Below are 21,959 nucleotides of genomic sequence, written 5' to 3' on the forward strand. Positions count from 1 at the left end.
TGCTCTCATATATTCAACAGCAAACTAGTGTAGCAGTATGCTGATGTTGCCTGCAACCTATTAATGAGGCTTATCAACATTTGCCAATAGTGAACTGGCTATATAATTGTGTAATATTGGGGGGTAGTGAACAGGGAAACTAAATATCTGTGAAATGCAATTGTTCAACTGTTGGCTACATCATTTATAGTAGTCAGTGTTGAACTACAACCCCCCATTTTTCAGCCAGTAGAACAATGCAATATATCAACATTGAGGATTATCCATGAAGAAATAAAGCAGATGAACATCACAACAGGTTCCTTCTTTAGGAAGGAAAGAGGAATTAGTTTGAGGAAGCTGTGGAACTTAAAATGGCGATGGGAATAATAGTATTTTGGTGTTAAAACAAGATAGATTACTCAGACTGGTTTCTGAGTGATCAGCCTTTCTGTCCAGCATCCTCCAACTAGTTCCCATTTCCTCCAAATTGAAGTTGTCTTTTGTTTCGAAAACTAAGAATTTTGTTATATCAGCTGTCATGAGATTTGTGCCTCATAAAAGTAAATACTTTCCATTTCTAACTTTATATTTCCCATGGATTTTGTGTCCATAATTAGCATTTTCTATTCATCTAATAGTTCCAGTTAATTAAGGCCTGTATTTCTGGAACATTTTACCCAGAAGGATGTGGCTATGGCCATTTTATCAGAGGGCTACATGTTCAACCTAAGTTCACTGTCATGTTTCTTGAAACATTGTAGCATGATTCTGACTTTGTGATGTGGAGAGTTATATTGTTGGAATATAACATCGGACAGCAAGAATGCAACAATGTTCACATAGCCCACAGCTGTCATGCTGCCTTCGATTACTACCTCATAATACTACCCCATCAGTTTGCACCCATGACACAGTGGGCATTTCGAAGAGCTGTTTGCATAGATCTCTGCATATCCATGCAGGGCCACTGTAACAAGAAACATGATTCATCCAACAAGATGACTTGTTTTCATTTATCAGTGGTACAATCTTGTTAGTACATTACCAATGCAATAGATAATGTAATCTGATAAACATGAGGACATGTAAGGGTCATCTGCTCAGAAGCTAAATGGTCGACAATGGTGCCTGTGTTCTGAATGTGACCCCACATCTACAATATTTCCTACCCAAGGGAAGAAATTGATAGTGCCCCCTTCCCCTTTGTGCATTTGAGATAGGGCATCAAAAATTTAGGAAAAACTGATCTTTCAAAAATATGTTCATTTTGTAGTATACATCTTTCTGAAGAGTCTTCTATATGTGTATATGTTCAAGGAAAGGTAATACAGGTTATTTTCTCTTAAGTGTGCCAAAGTGCAGTGCCATGTCTGTTCGCACAGCATTCTTCTGTCACATGGTACTGTATTTTGCTCTGTGTGATTCAAATGTGTATGTTTTACAATGGAAGCCATCAGACCTATACTTAGAACAGTGGAAATTAAAATGTTCTGTGGTGCCCCTCTTTGCAACCAGTTGACTAGTATAAAATCCTACCCTTGTAAAAATAAACTCACAATTAATACTCGGTGGGGTTATTTGTAACTGGGAGAATAAGAATGCTTCAGAAAATTTGCACTCTTCATTGTTCACTGAAGAGCCAAATAATCTGGAACATCTGCCTAATTTCGTGTAGGGTCCCAGCGAAAAGGCAGAAGTGCTGCAATATTGTGTGCCTTGGGCTCGACTAATTTCAGAAGTAGTGCTTGAGGGAACTGACACCATGAATCCTGCAGTTCTGTCCAGAAAGCCATAAGAGTACAAAGGGGTGGAGATATCTTCTTAACAGGCAACCCAGCTACGCTCAATAATGTTAATTTCTGGGGAGCTTAGTGGCCAGCAGAAGTGTTTAAATATAGAGATATGTGCCTGGAGCCACCCTGTAGTAACTCTGTATGTATGAGGTGTTGCATTGTCCTGCTGGACTTGCCAAAGTCTGTCGGAATGCACAATGGGCATGAATGGTTGCAGGTGATCAGACGGGATGCTTACATACATGTCACCTGTCAGAGTCATTTCTAGACATATCAGAGGTCACATATCACTCCAAACACACATTCCCCACACCATTACAGAGCCTCCTCCAGGTTGAACAGTCCCTTGCTGACATGAAAGGTCCATGGATTCATGAGGTTGTCTCCATAGACACACACATTCATCTGCTCAATACAATTTGAAATGAGATTCGTCTGACCAGGCAACATGTTTTCAGTCATCAATGTCCAATGTCAGCACTGACAGATCCAGACAAGGCATAGAGCTTTGTGTCATGTAGTCATCAAGGATACATGAGGGGGACTTTGGCTCCAAAAGTCAATATCAATTATGCTTCATTGAAAGGTTCACATGCTGACACTTATTGATGGTCCAGCATTGAAATCTGCAGCAATTTGCTGAAGGGTTGCACTTCTATCACATTGAATTATACTCTTCAGTTGTTATTCGTCCCATTCTGCAGTTAAAGTCATGAACTGGAAGGTGGAAACATGAATGAAATGAGACTGGACACACAGTCTCAATAGGATGTTGCAAGTTTTGGGTAAGTAGCAAAATGCTACTCTCGGTGATGCAGAGAAAGGTTTGGTACAAGAATAGTGGACATTACTTCAGACTATAATTTAAGTAAACCACTGCACTGGCATAAAAGCTCAGTGAACACATAGATTTGGTAACTGAAGGTCAGACTCTGCTTATCACAAGCTGTGACAAAAATGGTGTGCTGGATGATTAATGCCTATCAAAAGCTTTGCTCTCACTAGCACAACTTGTGGTACCTTGTAAGAAACCATTGCCATGGTGACAGTGAAGTTTTTGGTCTTTAGTAAGGATGGTGACAATCTCTCCAGTAGACACAATCTCGGATTTCTAGAAGTTTGGTACATCAGCTGTGACAGAGAACTTTAAATTTTGCAGTACTGCAGTGTGAAAGACAAAAGGGAACTATCACATTGTTTTATGCTAGAAGATACTGTTGTATGCTAAAATCATCATAGTGGCACACAGAGATAAAGGGACTATTAGGAAGGAGATACCGGATAACTAGAGAATCTTAATATGGGTCAGCATATGTGATGTTAGGACAAAAAAGCAGAGGAAAATAAAATTCTAAGGGAGGAATAGGAATAATAATGAACTGAGTAAGGAGCAGTAGAATAAAGGGTTATCTGCAACAAACTGAAATAATATATCTAGTGAAATTCAATGGACGTCCTACAGTGTTTGTAATTGTACAAGTGCACATATCAAACATAGCTGTTAATGAAAGCAAAGCTGAAGAATTGTATGATAACATTAATGAACTCATAAAACATATATAAGCTGTTGGTAATTAAATCATAACAAGCAAATGGAGTGCAGTTATTAATAGAGCTAAAGAAAAAAACAATGAGAAAGTTTGGTGTTGACAATTGATACCATAGGAGAGAAAAATTAATAAAATTTCATGCTGGACATGAATTATTGATTTCAAATACAATTTTCAAAAACACTTTAAAAAGAAAATATACTTAAGAGATACCAGAGTTGAAAGCTGGTAAACTGATCATTAACCAAATACTGGTAGTCTCTAAAGATTGTAGAAATAAAAGAGTGCATTCTGTTTGCTACCAAATGGTGCTCTTTCATAAGTTAATCTACATATCTGTCCTTATTCAAATGTAACTTGTGTCATAGCTTTATGGAATTGATATTTGGATGATGTACAGCTCCATTAAAAACATGGCTCCAAAATAGTCCTAGGGTAAGCTGCACACACCTGCTTCCATGCCTAGAAGTACGTTTCATTGAAATATTGTTGTTTTTCTGTGACCCATAGCCAGATTACGCAAGCATTGTCATACAATGTGAATTATTAAGTAACACAATTTGAAATGTGTTAAAACAAGAATAAGAAATGAAAAAGGGTTGAATTCAAGTGAATAACAGATGTAGTCAACAACAAAGATTTAAGCTGTGTGTACTGATTTCTTCAGTCAGACAAAACACCAAAACTGATGAATGGTAGTCCTACAGAAATATCATTTAAATAATAGTATTCTTCAATGCAGCAAAATTTGCATAAATGTGGTAACTCAGTGGTAGCAAAGTCTGCTTAGTTAACTAAACATCACTGGTCCATAAAACGGCGTCTCTGAGATTAAGTCCCACATCAATTGATAAGTATTAGTAAAAATTAAAGTATTTGCAGCCATTTTCCACCTGGAACTCAACACTTCCCTATATCTACACATCCAGCTGGAGTATATAATTAAATGACCTTGAACAGCTCTATTGAAGCATTGTCTGATGCTCAGTCTACTGGCATCATCACATCCTCAGGATACTTTGCCATCTTTAATTTACAGTTGTTCCTGATGCTACCCAAACTGACTGACTGTTAAAGAGATAAAATATTAATAATCAGTCTTGACAAATATGATACAGTAATGTACAGTGTGATGCGAGACTTGACCTGATGCATTCGTTTACTATATGACTGCAACAGATTTGATTATCTGACACATTTTATTAATAAAGATACAAAATTGAGAATACCTCAGTATATAAAGTAGATATAAATGTGAGGGGTTGTGGAATGATAGCTGTCATGCTAGACTATGAATAGTGATGTGGAAATGGAAATCAATTAATAAGTGTTTGAATTATTGGAAAGAATATTTGAAAAAAATTTGAAAGTAATTCATGTATCTGTGCACAATCCTGGATGAACTTTAACTGATGCCAGTATCAACAGGCCTTGAATATCATTACATTCAAGGTCAATAAACATAATTTGCATTACATATTGGTGCTTTCACTACAACCATTGAAGTCATTGATCTGTCTATAAGTTCTTAAACAAATGAGGAACAATATTTTTAGTATAAGTAAACCAAATTCAATAGGTGCCTAGCAAGTATGAATCATTATGTTCACATTAATTCCAGTGTGTTTTCTCTTCATTATGACAATATTAGTGCAGGAATGCTCTTCCAGATACAGTGTTAATTATTCTTGTCCACAACAAACCTCTTGGTGCAGGATCTCAGTGGTGAGTGAACTGAACAGATAGAAGATGCTCTTATAACTGTGCAAATAAATATTCCTTTTCTGTTAACTTTTTATGCTACTTTTAATGAGCAGTTAAAATACACATTTTTAACAATGCTGGTATGATGGATCCAAGTGTACATCTGTACGCTACTACTTCCTGGAACAAAAGGGTGAAGATACATGAATTAATAAATGGAGTATATTCTTACTTTGTTTCATACAGATATTTAATGATGTATCAAAACATTATCCTTGCCACAAAGCAAATCATTAATTTATTTTGATTTATAGCTCATTTGGTTTATATGTAGCTTACATATAAGAAAAGAAAAGAAAGAAAAATAATATGATTCAATATGAGTGTCGCCCACTGGGCACTGACATCATATGGTGGGGCACACTGGCTGAACTTATTTCCCCTTCTGAGGCTTGATAATCCTGGCCAGAATAAGCATAGCCTTTATTTTTGGCCATTAGAGTTATCCTAAACTGTTATCAAATTATACGGGCATCAGCATCAGGTCAGAGTCTTAATGTTGTGCGTTTACAGTGGCTTCCACTCTACAAATTCATGAAACTCGTGTTTAATGGCGTACCTCTCACTTATTCAGTGGGGAGACTGGCCATACATCTGACATCCATCGACAAGGTAAGTTCCTTGCCTGCTTTTATGATGTTGACAAGCACAGAAAATTCATGTTACATGAAGTACAGCCATTTTTAATTTATCGTGCACACACCCATGTATTGTTTTAAGATACGTGCACCTAACACTTTCCAGTCAGGTTTAGTATGTTTTTGGATGTCTTTCATACAGTTGCATTACATAAAGTTTCTATAGTGTCTTTTCCACATACTGTATGCATAAAATAATAAAACACAAATATGATTATTGCAAATACACTTACCCTATTCATTTGCTGACATGCCATTATCGTCACTCATATGTTTATTATAGTCTGTAACATATTCTCTCCCCTTTTTATCTGTCAGGTCATTACTTGTCATTTAGTTTTAGTAAATTTTGTCAGATTTCATTTTTGTTACATTATTCTGCTCCAATATGAGCACACATTTTACTCACGTTTGGTTATACATGCTTCACATAACATCAATACAATAATAGAGTCTGTTTTTATTTATAGTATAAACTGATATAGATTTAATTTCAATTTACAGTGGCTTCTTGTTGGAACATATTTAACATTTCAAAAAGAATCAAAGAAGTAAACAGTAGTTGCTACAATAGATACTGTGTGCCACTCAGATAAGTAAGCATGGCCTCGCCTTTCTAGCATACTCCAAAAATGATCTATAAACTACAGGGTTGTGGAAATTCTACAGAAAGGCATTTATGTGCTAAGTTATGTCTCGTTAATAGACTTATCTGTGATCCCAAGAACAAAATAGTTTCTTGTTTCTAAGCAAAACTCAAATCTGATGATACCAATCATATCAAATACTTATTCAATGTTTATAAATGAAGCTTAATAATTACTTGTTATGTTCATTGTATAACAATAACCATTTCATGTGCTGAGGTTTCCACAATTGTATCATCAATATGATATGTATAAGGAGTTTGTGGCACAACTTGACAAGAAGAAGGGATCAGTAGGTAGGACATGTTCTGAGGCATCAAGGGATCACAAATTTAGCATTGGAGGGCAGCGTGGAGGGTAAAAATCATAGAGAAAGACCAAGAGATGAATACACTAAGCAAATTCAGAAGGATGTAGGTTGCAGTAAGTACTGGGAGATGAAGAAGCTTGCACAGGATAGAGTAGCATGGAGAACTGCATTAAACCAGTCTCATGACTGAAGACAACAACAAAAACAACAACAACAATGAATGTAAAAAAATGTTTACATATGTAACAAATGTGGATAAAAATTTCAAGGTAATTCAGGTATTTAACACTTTCATGGGTGGTTGATGATCACAATAGTTAGGTTTCAACCCATTTGTTATTTGGTAGAACTCACTCTTAGTTCAACATCATGAGATGTCATGTACTGCAACTGTTTTCTTCTTCACTTACTTTCACACTATCACATTCATACGTATCATAATCTTACAACAGTATTTACTTGTGATGTGGTCCCTTCTTATGGATATGTGGTACCTAACATTCTAAAAGCATTTATCTTACTTCACTTTAGAATGTGTCGATGCATCATTCCCTGGAAGAAAAAACTTAATACTAACTTAAAACTAAATCTTCATAGATAAGTGTGTAATGGCTTGATGGCTACTAGTACTTTATTCATATACTCAACCATGTATTCATTTACTTCAGGGTGCAGTCGTGTTATCACAAAACTTATTTCATGTCATGTGTGCATCTCTACTTACCTTATAAATCTGAAACATAAAGTGTGTTAGAGGTTTAGTGCAACCTCTTATTCAGTGTGCCACTTATACTGTAGTTGTTTGTTTACCTTCAGCAAGACTTTTCTTGTCTATCAAGTATGATTGCATTGCATGGTACCATGCATTTATTTGTTTAAAACTGGGCTACATGCAAGGTGAAGAATTGTCATCATCTCTAGACACACAAAAGTAAAACTCTTTATTGTTACAACCACTCATCATTTACACTTTTGACATATAAGGCAAAAAATACAAACAAACACAAATTTTCCTTAACAGCTAACAACACAAATTCTGGAATGTGACTTTCCAGTACCCTAAATCTAAATATTATTACACACATATACAACTTAGGAGGGTATACAGCCCTTCTTCCAGTATGTATACGTTTTCAAGTCTTTGTGTGGGGAAAGACCCTTGTCTTTACCCATGTTCATGTGTACCACTCTGTATGTTACTGGGTGGGGGATTTTAGTAAATATGTATGGTCCGGTGTATAGCAGTTACCATTTATGGTTCAGTTTTCCACTTTTGTTGATTTGGGATGTGTTCTAAGTAATACCTTTTATCTTATATAAAATTGTGTTGTGCGTAATTCCTTTCCTGTATTTAGCTCATGTTCCAAGACTAATTGCTGATTGTCATATTTTATCAACCAGTGATAATTCCTCTATCAGTATCTTGGGTGAAGGTTTCTCCCACTCATTTACTAGTTTGCAATTGAATGTCAGCTCATTTACTGTAAATCCAGTTGATGTATGGGGAAGGTTGTTAATAACTTGTATGAAGGGAGTGACATATTCAATCGACTTGGTGTGTTTATGAGGTATATAGGTTCTCACAAAGTTGTTGAATTCCTTAAACATCCCGTCTATGGGGTATGCTTCAGGATGAAATTTGGATACTAATAAGTGTTTGATTTGGTTAGAATCTACAAACGCTTTCCATTTATATCCAACAGAATATGAGGCACTGTCTGCTAATATGACTTCTGGTTTTCCTACTCTTACAAAATAATCCTCTTTGATTCATCTTATAATTGAACTGGCTGAAATGGTCTGTAGAGCACACAATTTTATGTATTTGGTGAAAATACCATACAGACCTACTATATAATTTACGCAGTCCTTACCTCTGGCGTAGGATCCAGCCATATCCAAAGATACCTCTCCTAGAGGTTTTATTTGCCACAATGGGATGTAGTTTGGAGATGTTAGAATATTTTGTTTTCTGGCAGACAACACATTTTCTCACCACCCCTAGTACTCTTCGTCTAAGGGTGGGGAAATAACAGCATTTACCTATTTTGCCAGTGCACTTTTCAGTACCATAATGGTCCCAAGTATAGTGTGTGTATAAGATAAAATCATCCACATATTTCTCTGGCAAACACACGTGTCATTTTTCTTGCTCAGTTTGGTTCCCATGGAACAGAACGCCTTTGTGAATAGTGAAAAACCTTTTTGACTTTTCATCACCCTTTTGCATAAATTTCACTCTTACCTTAGTCCAACATGTATCTTCCTGGTGTAATTGCTCCATGTGTTTACACATGTAGACATAGTATGAAGGAGTGAAGGAATATTTGTGCCCTCTGTCCCACAAGGCTCTGTGCAAACTGGATGTAAAGCAGGAGAAACTGGGTGATTATTCTGTGATGATTGATCTGGTGATGGTGTAGTCTTGTCAGCAGTCACATCATTCATCAAAGTCAATGGCTGTAGAGACTGGACTAGTGACAATGTTAGCTTAATGTAAAGTACACCAGTGGCAAAAAACAGTCAATACCATCACTGTGCAATAGTGATGGAAATGTTACCAATGATGATGCCACTAAAGTGGAGTTACTAAATACAGTTTTCCGTAATTCCTTCATGAAAGAAGACAAAGTAAATATTCCAGAATTCGAAACCAGAACATCTGTTAGCATGACTGATATAAAAGTAGATACCTTAGGTGTTGCAAAACAACTCAAATCACTTAAGAAAGGCAAGTCTTCCGGTCCAGATGGTATACCAATCAGGTTCGTCTCAGAGTATGCAGACACAATAGTGCCTATCTTAGCAATCATATACAACTGCTCACTTGATGAAAGGTCTGTTCCTATAGACTGGAAAGTAGCACAAGTCACACCAATATTCAAGAAGGGAAATAGGAGTAACCCATTGAATTACAGATCCATTTCACTGACCTCAATTTGCAGTAAGATTTTGGAGCATATACTGTGCTCGAACATTATGAATCACCTTGAAGAAAATGACTTATTGATATATAACCAACACAGATTCAGAAAATATTGTTCTTGTGCAACAAAGCCAGCTCTTTATTCCCATGAAGTAATGAGTGCTGTCAACAAGGGATCTCAGATCGATTCCAGATTCCTAGATTTCCAGAAGGCTTTTTGATCATGTTCCTCACAAGCTACTATTATTCAAATTGCGTGCATATGGAGTCTGGTCTCAGTTGTGTGACTGGTTTCTTTATTTCCTCTCAGAGAGGTCACAGTTCATAGTGATAGATGGTAAATCATCCAGTAGAACAGAAGTGATAGCTGGCGTTTTGCAAGGTAGTGTCATAGGCCCTCTGCTGTTCCTGATTTATATAAATGATCTAGGTGATAATCTGAGCAGCCCCCTTAGATTGTTTGCAGATGATGCTGTAATTTACTGTCTAGTAAAATCATCAGATGATCAACTGCATTTACAAAATGATCTAGAGAGAATTTCTGCATGGTGTGAAAAGTGGCAATTAGCATTAAACAAAGAAAAGTACGAGGTCATCCACATGGGTAATAAAAGAAATCCAATAAATTTTGGGTATACAATAAATCACACAAATCTAAGGGCTATCAATTTGACTAAATTCCTAGGAACTACAATTATGAGCAAGTTAAGTTGGAAAAACCACATAGATAATATTGTGGGGAAGGCAAAACAAAGACTGTGCTTTGTTGGCAGAACACAAAGAAGATGCGACAAAACCCACTAAAGAGACAGCCTACATTACACTTGTCCATCTTCTGCATGGTGTGGGATCCTTACCAGGTAGGATTGATGGAGGACTCAAAAAAGTGCAAAGAAGGGCAGCTCGTTTCGTATTATCATGCAGTAGGGATGAGAGTGTCACTGATGTGCTATGAGAGTTGGAGTGGCAGTCACTGAAACAAAGGTGGTTTTCTTTGTGGCGAGATCTATTTACGAAATTTCAGTCACCAACTTTCTCTTCTGAATGCGTAAATATTTTTTTGACAACCACCTATGTAGGGAGAAACGACCATCATAATAAAATAAGAGCAATCAGAGCTCAAATGGAAAGATTTAGGTGCTCCTTTTTCCCAAGTGCCATTCAAGAGTGGAATGGTAGAGAAGTAGTATGAAAATGGTTCAATGAACCCTCTGCCAGGCACTTAAGTGTGAATTGCAGAGTAACCATGTAGATGTAGATGTAGATGTTAATGGCTGCTGTGTGATGTTTGTAGGTGTTGGGTGATGATATGGAGCCCAAACCTCATCATCCACTGATTGGAATAGATAGGCCAGCTTGAAAAATTTGATGGAAACCTTGGTATGCTTGCTGTTAAGCCAATATCATCACCGTGTTTTCTGTGAATGTTTCAATGTTGTTAATGGAGTTTTTGATTTATTGCTATGAGAGTGGTTTGAAAAGTTCTTGGAATGGAATAGAAAAAAGATACTTACATCACTGAATTTTTTTTATTTTTCAATATAGTCTCCTTGTAGATTAATATACTTGGTCCAGTGATGTTCTAGGGTCTTGATCCCATCTCGAAAATGAGTTTCCTCCAGGCCTGCAAAATATTTGTTGCTATCAATTTGTCATTTGAACTGAATAATAAAAAAAAAAAAGTCTTGGGAAGAGATTGAAGTCTGACAGAGTGACATAGCCATATCATATGAATAAGGTGGGTGTGGCAACAATTCATACCTTAGTTTGTGTGATTTTGCCATGACAACAGCACATGTGCGCAGGTGCGCATCAAGAGTCGTGGCACCCATCTTACAGATAATTTTTTCATTTCTAGTTCTTCAGTTAAAATGTGATATACCCTTCCAGATGACATCTGGCAAGCATGAGCAATTTCATGCCCTTTCAATCAATGATTCTCCATGACCATTTTGTGCACTTTTGAAATGATTTCTGGAGTAATGACACATCTTGGCCAACCACTGCACAGGTCATCATCTAAGCTCTCCCAACCAAATTTAAATTCGTTTGTCCACTTGGCAGCAGTTGAATACAAAGGAACAAAGTCCCCCGCTGTATTATGGAAATCCACATGAATGTCCTGTGCTTTCTTACCTTTCTTTACAAAGTACTTAACCACCGCTCGAAACTCAATTTGTTCTATCTTTGCAAATCACTATGTGGGAACCTTTGCAACTCACTATGTGGGAACAACAACAGAGCCATGTGACCACCACAGCTCCCTTCCAAAAGTACTGATGTGGCATGTGTTTACGGGCAACAGTCCAGTGAATATCAGGTGATCAACTCATTGCATTAGCTCTGACTTCTCATAGTGATTCCAAAAGCTTTTCAAATTACCCTCATATTAACATTTAATAAGCATTGTTTGATGTCCTTCAAATTGGTTTGACATTGCTTGTCCCGTAACCAAGGTCTGTTTTTCTGGAGAATATTGAATAAAGCATCACTGTTCATAAGTTAGTTAGGGATGAATTTCCTGAAAAGTGAGACTAGGCCTAAGTATGCCTTTAATTGACTCTTGTTTTGAGGAACAGAACAGTCCCTAATGGCATCAAGTTTTTAGGGATCTGGAAGTATGCATTCTGTAGAGATTATGTTTCCTAAAACATTAACCTTTTCTTGTCCGAAATTAGATTTCTTGAGATTTGTTGTTACTCCATGTGTGGAAAAGTGGTTCAGTACTTGTTAATAAATCTTAAGTGTTCTACCCAAGTGGGTGTGGTGACTAAAAGATTGTCCACGTACACTATTACCTTATTCAAAGTTCAGGTCCTAGCACTTTGAACAAAGTGCAGAGATAAATACACCTGCTGCCGCACGACCACGAGATGCGGGCATTTTTAGCCATCATCACCCATTTATCTCAATGATAAATGGTGTGTCTTGAAGACATGCTGCTGCCACAACAACCGTGCCCACTAGATCCTCCACTGAAGTAACAGGTGCTTCATACACAAGGCCCCCAGATATCCTCACAGCCAAAAATTGATTAGGGCAGATTGGGTGATTGTGTTGGCCATACAACTGGCCCATTGCAACTAATCCAACAGCAGTGGATGAACTTGAACATCCATCACACAGCAGGAGCATGTAGAGGAACTCTGGCTCAAGTTTAAAAGAATAGCTGACCATGCACTGGACAGTTACACTATGTGATCAGAAGTATCTTAACAACCTCAAAAACATATGTCTTTCATATTAGATGCATTTTGCTGCTGCCTACTACCAGGTACTCCATATCAGCAACGTCACTAGTCATTAGACATTGTGAGAGAGCAGAATGGGGTGCTCCACGGAACTCATGGACTTCGAATGTGGCCAGATGATTGGGCATCACTTGTGTCATATGTCTGTATGCAAGATTTACACACTCCTAAACATCCCTAGGTCCACTGTTTCCAATATGATAGTGAAGTGGAAACATTAAGGGACACATACAGCACAAAAACATACAGGCCAACCTCGTCTGTTGACTGACAGAGACTGCCGACAGATGGAGAAGGTCATAATGTGTAATAGGCAGAATTCTATTCAGACTATCACACAGGAATTCCAAACTGCATCAGGAGTCACTGCAAGTACTATGACAGGTGGGATGAGATAAAACTTGGATTTCATGGTCGAGCAATTGCTCGTAAGCTACGCACCATGCCTGTAAATGACAAATGATGCCTTGCTTGGTGTAAGGAGCGCAAACATTGGACAATTGAACAGTGGAAATATGTTGTGTGGTGTGATGAATCACGGTACACAATGTGGCGATCCAATGGCAGGGTGTGTGTATAACGAATGCCTGGTGAATGTCACCTGCCAGCGTGTGAAGTGCCAACAGAAAAATTCGGAGGTGGTGGTGTTATGGTGTGGTCATGTCTTTGACTGAGGGGGCTTGCAGCCCTTGTTGTTTTGTGTGGCACTAACACAGCACAGGCCTACATTGATGTTTTAAGCACCTTCTTGCTTCCCACTGTTGAATAACAATTTGGGGATGGCAATTGCATCTTTCAACATGATCAAGCAACTGTTCATAATGCATGGCCTGTGGAGCAGTTGTTACACGACAATAACATCCCTGTAATGGACTGGCTTGCACAGTGTCTTGACCTGAATCATATAGAACACCTTTGAGACATTTTGGAATGCCTACTTCATGCCAGGCCCCACTAACTGATATCAATACCTCTCCTCAGTGCAGCACTCTGTGAAAAATGGGCTGCCATTCCCCAAGAAACCTTCCAGCACCTGATTGAGCATATTCCTGCAAGAGGGAAGCTGTCATCAAGGCTAAAGGGTGTGCCAACACCATATTGAATTCCAGCATGACTGATGGAGGATGCCACAAACCTGTAAGTCATTTTCAGCCAGGTGTATGGATACTTTTGATGAGATAGTGTATGAACCCAGTAGAACAGTTCATAATAGGAGGGAACCTCCAAGGTATACAGTCACTGTGAATAAACTTCTAAAGAAAGAGAGATGCTGAGTGAAACATGTTTGGCTGTCAAGAGAGCAATGTACGATATCATCAGTGACTACCATAGCACAATATTGTCAAGTGATCTTTCATAGAACACCAAAGAAATTGTAGGTTGTTAGTGGCACCAATATTAGTGTCCAGTCCCAAGTGAATAAGACAGCAACTGAACTTGACGATATAAAGCAAAAGCTGAAATGCTTAACTCCATTTTCAAATGTTCCTTTAGAATGGAAAACCCAGGAGAACTGCCCAAATATAATGCTCCTATCAATGATAAGATGAATGAAATAAGTATAGTGTCAGTGGTGTTGAGAAACAGCTAAAATTGTTAAACTTGAACAATTACAGGGGCCAATGAAATCCCTATCAGATTCTGTAGTGAATTTGTAGCTGAGTTAGCCCCTCTTCTAGCTACAAACTATTGTATAGAGTGAGTCACTAACTATTGCCACCTAGCATAATTCTGAAAGTGTGATAGTAGCTGAAAAGTTTGTGAACAAATGTTGCATGGGACAATGGGGCCCATAATATGATGTTGATTTTTTTGTTGCTAGGTGGGGTCACTTCAGAAATATGTAGGTCAACTTTGTTTTTTTGTTTTTTTAATGGGATGCTAAAGTTTGTTACTTATTTTCTGATAGTGGCTATTGAGGTGAATCCAGTGATGTGTAAGAGTAAGGTCTTTGAAGGTCAATGAATGTCAAAAAGGTGGCATGAACATCCATTTACAGAAGGTGTTACAAGTGATGACAATTGGTATCATTTAAGTGCTGAAATCTTCTTACCAGAGATTGAGTGGTATTCCTTATCACTTTGGCACTTATCAAAGCACATGCTCTGACAATTCTCTCTAAAATAATGTGCAAGTAGTAAATATTCGCTGAATATGGCATATCCACCTAACGTGCCATTGACATGTAAACACCATTTGATAGTTTCTCAATACAACACTGATAGGAACAGTAAGACTAATATTGTCAAATCAGATGAATGTAAATGATGTATTCCTTCGAAGAACAAGTTGAAATGCTTCTCATTTATGGAGAATGCCAACAAAATTCATCCTACATGTCATAAATTTAAATATGTGTATGATAAATTGAGAACAACTGGATCTTTAATGCATTGCAAACATATTCGGCAAAAGAAAGTTACTAATGAGGAAACGGAAATTGGTACTCTGCCACTATGGTTCGAGATCTTTGTGTAAGTTCTCCTCAGATTGCAAGGAAATCTGGCATGAGCCATTGGCATAAATATCATCCTTACCACCAAGAATTAACTGGTATGGATTGTATGCATCACATTGAATTCTGCAAATGAGCTCAACGGGCAACTGAAAATGCATATTGGCTGTGGCATGTTGCACACTGAAAACCGTGATCGGTGAATGTATGGTGTGGGATTCTGGAGGACAGAATTATAGATCCCTATTTCATCAAAGGAAATCTTAATGGTAGGAAGTACACCACATTCCTGCAAGAAACATCAGTTCTGTTATTGGAAGAAATATCTTTATGAACAAGGAACAGAATGTGGTATCAACACAATGGACGTCACGCACATTTTTCACTGATAGCTAGAAGTGAGATGTAGAAGCAATTCTGAAATCATTGGATTGGACATGGAGGAGATTTGTTATGACCAACACATTTGCCAGACTTGATGCCTCTGGATTTTTTCCTGTGGGGATTTTGTAAAAGACATTGTTTATAAAGACATTCCAAATACACCTGAAGATATGTGAGAGAGAATTGTCGAGCATGTGATTCAATAAAGTGCCAATGTGATAAGAAATACCACTCAATCCATGGTAAGAAGATTGCAGCACTTAAATGATACCAATGGTCATCACTTCAAACACCTTCTGTAAATGGATGTTCATGCCACATTTGTGACCTTCGTTGACCTTCAAAGACCTTACTGTTACACATCATTGGATTCGTCTTGATAACCACTATCAGAAAATAAGTCTCAAACTATAGCATCCCATTTAAAAGAAACAAAGTTGACCTTCATATCTCTGAAGTGACCCTACCTGACGACAAAAAACCAACATCATATTATGGCCCCCACTGTCCCATGCAACTTTTGTCCCACAAGCTTTTCAGCTACTATCATATTTTCGGAGTTATTCTTGGTGGCAATAGCTAGTGACTCACCCTGTAGATCCCTTGAACAAAAAACTGTGCCCAGTTCTTGGAAAGAGCGGTAGCAGAAGTGATTGAGAAAACCGCCATCCAATGTCGTTGACATTGATTACTCGTAGAATGTTCGAACACATTCTGAGGTCAAACACAATGAGGTATCTTGAACAGAATGATCTCCTGAATGTCAACCAGCATGGATTTTGAAAGCATAAATCATGTGAAACCCAACCCCCACTTTTCTCAAATGACGTACTGAAAGCTTTGGATCAAGGCAGTCAGGTAGATGCTGTACTCTTGATTTCTGAAAAGCATTTGACTCAACACAACATCTAGGCTTATTGTCAAAAGAACTGTCATATGGAACATCAAGTGAAATTTGTTACTGGATTGAGGACTTTTTGGTAGGGAGGACTTTTTATCTTGGATGGAAAGTCATTGTCAGATGTAAAAGTAACTTCGGGTGTGAACCAGGGAAGTGTGTTGGGACCCTTGTTGTTCATGCTGTATTATTGACCTCGCAGACAATACTAGTGGCAAAATCAATTTTTTTGCAGATGATGCAGTTATCTATAATGAAGTACTATCTGAAAGAAGCTGCATAAATGTTTAGTTGAATCTTGATAAGATTTCAAAGTGATATAGAGATTGGCAACTTGCTTTAAGTGTTCAGAAATGTAAAATTATGCACTTCAAAAACTGAAAAAAATGTAGTATTCTATGACTATCATATCAATGGATCACAGTTGGAACTAGTCAAGTCATACAAATTCCTGGGTGTAACACTTGTAGGGACATCCAATGGAACAAGCACTTAGGTTCAGTCATGGGTAAAACAGGTGGTAGACTTCAGTTTACTGGTAGAAAAATGGAGAAGTGCAATTAGCCGTCAGGAGATTGCCTGCAAATTACTCATGTGAGCAATTCTAGAATATTGTCAAGTGTATGGGACTTGTGCCACATAGGACTAACAGAGGATATTCAACACAATTCAACATATACCGTACAGAGAAGGGCAGTGTGAATGGTGACAGGTTTGTTTGATCTACAAGAGAATGTCACAGAGATGCTGAAGGAAGACTGTTAACAAAATTTACTCCAGGAATTTACTACAACCCCCCACATATCAGTCACATGGGGATCATGAGGGTGAGATTAGAATAATTACTGAATGCACAGAGGCACTCAAACAATTATTCTTCCTGTGCACCATATGTTAATGGAGTAGGAAGAAACCCTGATAATTGATACAATGTGATGTAGCCTCTGCCAAGCACCTTGTGGTGGTCTGCAGAGTATAGATGTAGATGGTAGATGTACGAGGGTCAGTCAAAAAGTAATGCCTCCTATTTTTTTTTCTACGTTTAATTGTCAGGAAATTTAAATGCAATTACATAGGTTGAAAACCACAACATCGAGGATCATTTTGTCATTTTTCAATGTAATCTCCGCCCATCTCTACAGTTTTGGTCCATCTTTGAACAAGGGCATGTATCCCAGCATGGTAAAAATCACAGCTCTGCTTCCTAAGCCATTGACGCACGGATGTTTTGACGGCCTCCTCATCTTCAAAATGAATCCCACGATGAGCTTCTTTTAGTGGCCCGAACAGATGGAAGTCTGATGGTGCCAGGTCACGGCTGTATGGGGGATGAGGCAAAACTTCCCATCCAATTTTGACAATCTCGTCAGAGGTGTGACGACTGGTGTGTGGTCTTGCATTGTCATGCAAAAGAAGAACATCTGCCATTGATTTTGTTGGGCGAACTCGCTGAAGACGTGCTTTAAGTTTTTTGAGGGTTGTGACGTATTGAACAGAATTTATTGTGCATCCCTGCTCCAAAAAATCAACCAGAATCACACCCTCTGTATCCCAAAAAACTGTTGCCATAACTTTCCCTGCCGATCGCACAGTTTTGAATTTTTTCTTCCTTGGCGAGCTTGTGTGACACCACTCCATTGACTGCCTCTTTGATTCGGGTTCAAAAAAATGCACCCATGTTTCGTCACCGGTCACAAGTTTTTTCAGAAACTCATCTCCCTCCAAACGGAAGCGCTGCAAGTGTTGGGAGGCTATTGTTTTCCTTGCCTCTTTATTCTGATCGGTTAACATTCTTGGAACCCACTGTGCACAAACTTTTGAGTACCCCAATTGTTTAATAATCGTGATCACACTGCCTTTACTAAGAGAAATAATGCGACACACTTCATCTGCAGTCACCCGACGGTCACCACGAATGATGTCATCAACTTGCTGAATGTTGTGTGGAGTCACTGCACTCACCGGCCTGCCGCTCCGCTTTTCGTCAGTCAACGGTGTTTGCCCTTCAGCTTCCTTACAACGCCGAACCCATCGTCTAACAGTGCTGACATCCACTGTCACAACACCATACACCTTCTTCAGTCTTTCATGAATGCGTATGGGCGTTTCACCTTCTGCATTCAAGAATTCAATCACACAACGCTGTCTCAAACGAACATCGATGTCGGCCATCTTACAAACTTCTGCTGTGCTGCCACCTGTTGACACAGAAAGTTACTACTGCAGTGGATTGCAGAAGAAGGTTTGAGGAATGGCGCCAAATTCAAATTTTTCACTTAACTTAATTTTTTTAAGTAGAAAAAAAATGGGAGGCATTACTTTTTGACCGACCCTCGTAGACAACTGGGAAAGGTTGCCTGCAGTTGTGCCTTCACTTGTTTGCCAAAATGTGTGGGAGCTACATCATACTGAAATTGAATTCAATGACAAATAGGTATTTGAACATCATTCAGCATGTCTGGCAGAATCTTTCACATGAATATCAGATACATCTCACCGTCAAGTTGATCCAGAAAAATGTACAGCCTGTCAAACAGACTCTTTATGATGCCAGCCCAAGTGTTAAGGGTAAATTTGTGTGGTGAGGAATGTGTATGTGTAATATGTGGTTTCTTATCCATCCATGTATGCAGACTGTAAATGTTCATCATGCCCTCAAGTGAGAATGCATCCTCATCAGTAAAGAGGACACTTGCTGTGAAGCTCCAGTCTGCAGTGAATTACTGCAGAAACCACCATGCAAATCCTATGCACTTGTTGTTGTTATCCAGTTGCAATGCCTGAATGTATTGAAAATGAAACGGATGCAGTCCTTCATTGTGTATAATGCACCAGACGGAGGGTTGGGGATATCAATGTTGATGGCATACATTGCACATTCAGGAATGCTTTCTTCTTCCACAGCTGTCCATGTCGTTTGTTGGTAAACAATCAGCTTGTGCACATGGAAAGGGCTATGTTGCACAATCAGTGGTGCATGGTGGAGAATAATGTTGGTACAGCACCTTTCTATCAGGATACTTTGCATGATACAATTGCACAGCTTCTCATCTATTGCAGTTCACCATACCATAAATTAAACGCGTCTCAGCCATTTTGCACTATGTGTAGCTAGCCATGTTATTCGCAACGCTTCCACAGTATGAATGGCAATGGTCTCCGTGGGCTCCATCCATGTTTGTATAGTAATGCCGTCTCGTGACTCTAACGTCCTTTCGTGGTGTGAAGCCCAGTTCATATGTGATTACTGATCCTTGTTGTATGCCCAATGTGCCATGTCAGTGCCTAAAGATTTTTTTAATCACCCTCTGTTTGCGTGCATGTTTATATATTTTGTGTGTGTGTGTGTGTGTGTGTGTGTGTGTGTGTGTGTGTGTGTGTGTGTGTGGTGTGTGGAATAAGTGGTACCAGATTCAAAGAGCAAACAAGAGAGTGATTAATTTCAAAAATTCATTGGGCATAAGAAGTGCACATGGTGTACAACATGAATACAGCTCTGTTACAACAGATGCTCAAAGTTTGTACCATCAGATGCCACGTACACCAGACTCTGTTGGAGAATTGACTGCTGAACCTCCTTGGACACACTGCTGGAACTTTGCAAAGAACTCTTGTGATGAGACCCATTTCAGACTCCACAGGACTGTGATGCATGCGAGATTTCACGGCTCACCTAAGAAAGAAATCAAGGCACAATAAATCCAGTGAGTATGTGAGTGCCAGGTTAACAGATCCATCTCAGCCAGAAATGACCTCTTCAAATGCCTGTGAACAGCCAGTCCAAAATGAGTAGGCATCCCATCGTATTAGGACTTCATGCAGCAGCTCACATTTGTTGGAACATCTTCAAGCAAGCCCAGAAGAAACTGTTCCAGAAAGAGCTGATTACTTGTGGCGATCCAGCAGGATGGTAATAGGTATGGCCTGACCACGCAATCACTCCACCCATACATTAACTGGGAAGTGGCGGTGTTCCACAAGGTGCTGCACACTGTGGGGGTTTTCTGGGTCCCAAAAATGTTTATTACGGTGATTGAGTTCACCATCCATAGTGAATGTGGCCTCATCAGTGAACACATAAGCTCAGAAATGCAAATCTTGACCACTTTGTTGCACAAACCGCATTGTGAAACACTCACATGAAGGATGGTCATTGAGGTGCAATAACTGCAGCCTTTAGAGTGAAAGGCACATAAGGACTTGACATTCAGAACACTCTGAACACTCCTACGAGACGTCCTTAATTCCAAGGCAATGGCATGTAGACTGGTCCTTGGATTAGTTTCCATGGCACCTGACACACTTTGTTCCTTAATGACTGACCTTACTGGTCATGGCCTGCTGTCACTAGCCCTGTCACTTCTTAAAGACCCATACTTGCAAACATTTTGGTGCAGATGTGCAAACAAACTGTGGTGTGGTTGATGTCTGTATTGGAAGCTTTCTCAATAAAAGCATCCAGTGGCTCATCCATTGTACTCAGCTATTCCATACATTAAGTGCATCTCTGCAAGCTCACCATTTGTATACCATTCCATGCTCCTTGTATGCTGGCTAATGTTCAAATGAAGAAACCCTCACATTCTCCTCCAGTATTCTTCTGTATGGCGTGCCCCACCTCACCTTGAAGTTTGTCACAACATTTCTTTCATGCATTCACAATGTTTATAAAATCCATAATGTTAATTTTTAGTATATTAAGAAATAATAAAATTATTTGGAGCTAATGAAAATTTTTTTTCAGCACACTAGCGAAAGCCAGGGAACAGAGAAGGAAGCATCACTAAGGAAAAACATTGGAGCATTAAAGACATCTTGTGATGATCTCAGAGCTAGATTGGCTGCAGCAAAGCAAATTTATCAAAATTTGACAGCAAAATTGAAAAAATATCAATCAGCAGAGTAGCCTATCTTCATACACCATAAATAGCTTATTTCAAGCACTCTGTTAATACTAAAAACACAAGATTTCTGGTATTTTACAACTCATTACTTCAATATATTCACTCGCCTTGTTTATTGTACTTATTCAAATAAAATTACTTTAGAAGACTATACAAGGTAAAATTCTTGGTCTTTTCAGGAAATTTCTGGAATAATTTTTTTTATACCTCTGAATAACAATATGTACTAGCTCTTAGCACTCATAGATAACTATTTTCTAAAATAACTGTAGAAAAATATATGAGAGAACATTCAGTGTCATCCAGAAAATTTTTGATATAAATTTTTATCTCTGAATAACAATCAGTACTTGCTCTGAGCACTCATAGTTACTATGGTCTGGATATATTTCCAAGTGACAGTTGTTCTCTCCTGTCAGTTAAGAGCCTGCTATGAGTACTGGAGGATGTGTCTAGC

The 21,959-nt window shown here is 38.5% G+C and overlaps 1 protein-coding gene across 3 annotated transcripts in view; it reads left to right on the top strand.

Annotated features, from left to right (window-relative positions):
• LOC126348001 (interaptin-like) overlaps positions 1-21,685 on the top strand; it is a 238,839-nt gene extending 217,154 nt beyond the window's left edge. The window contains exon 14 of one of the 3 annotated variants that reach the window (XM_050002320.1): positions 21,343-21,685. In XM_050002320.1, the coding sequence (XP_049858277.1) occupies positions 21,343-21,504 (162 nt within the window). In that variant the 3' untranslated portion in view covers positions 21,505-21,685. The remainder of the gene's footprint in view (positions 1-21,342) is intronic. The other 2 variants (XM_050002318.1, XM_050002319.1) reach the window with 2 other exon arrangements.
• Positions 21,686-21,959: the final 274 nt, after the last annotated feature.

This window comes from Schistocerca gregaria, chromosome 1 (assembly GCF_023897955.1).
Source record: "Schistocerca gregaria isolate iqSchGreg1 chromosome 1, iqSchGreg1.2, whole genome shotgun sequence".
In the NCBI taxonomy this organism is placed as follows: Eukaryota; Metazoa; Arthropoda; class Insecta; order Orthoptera; family Acrididae; genus Schistocerca; species Schistocerca gregaria.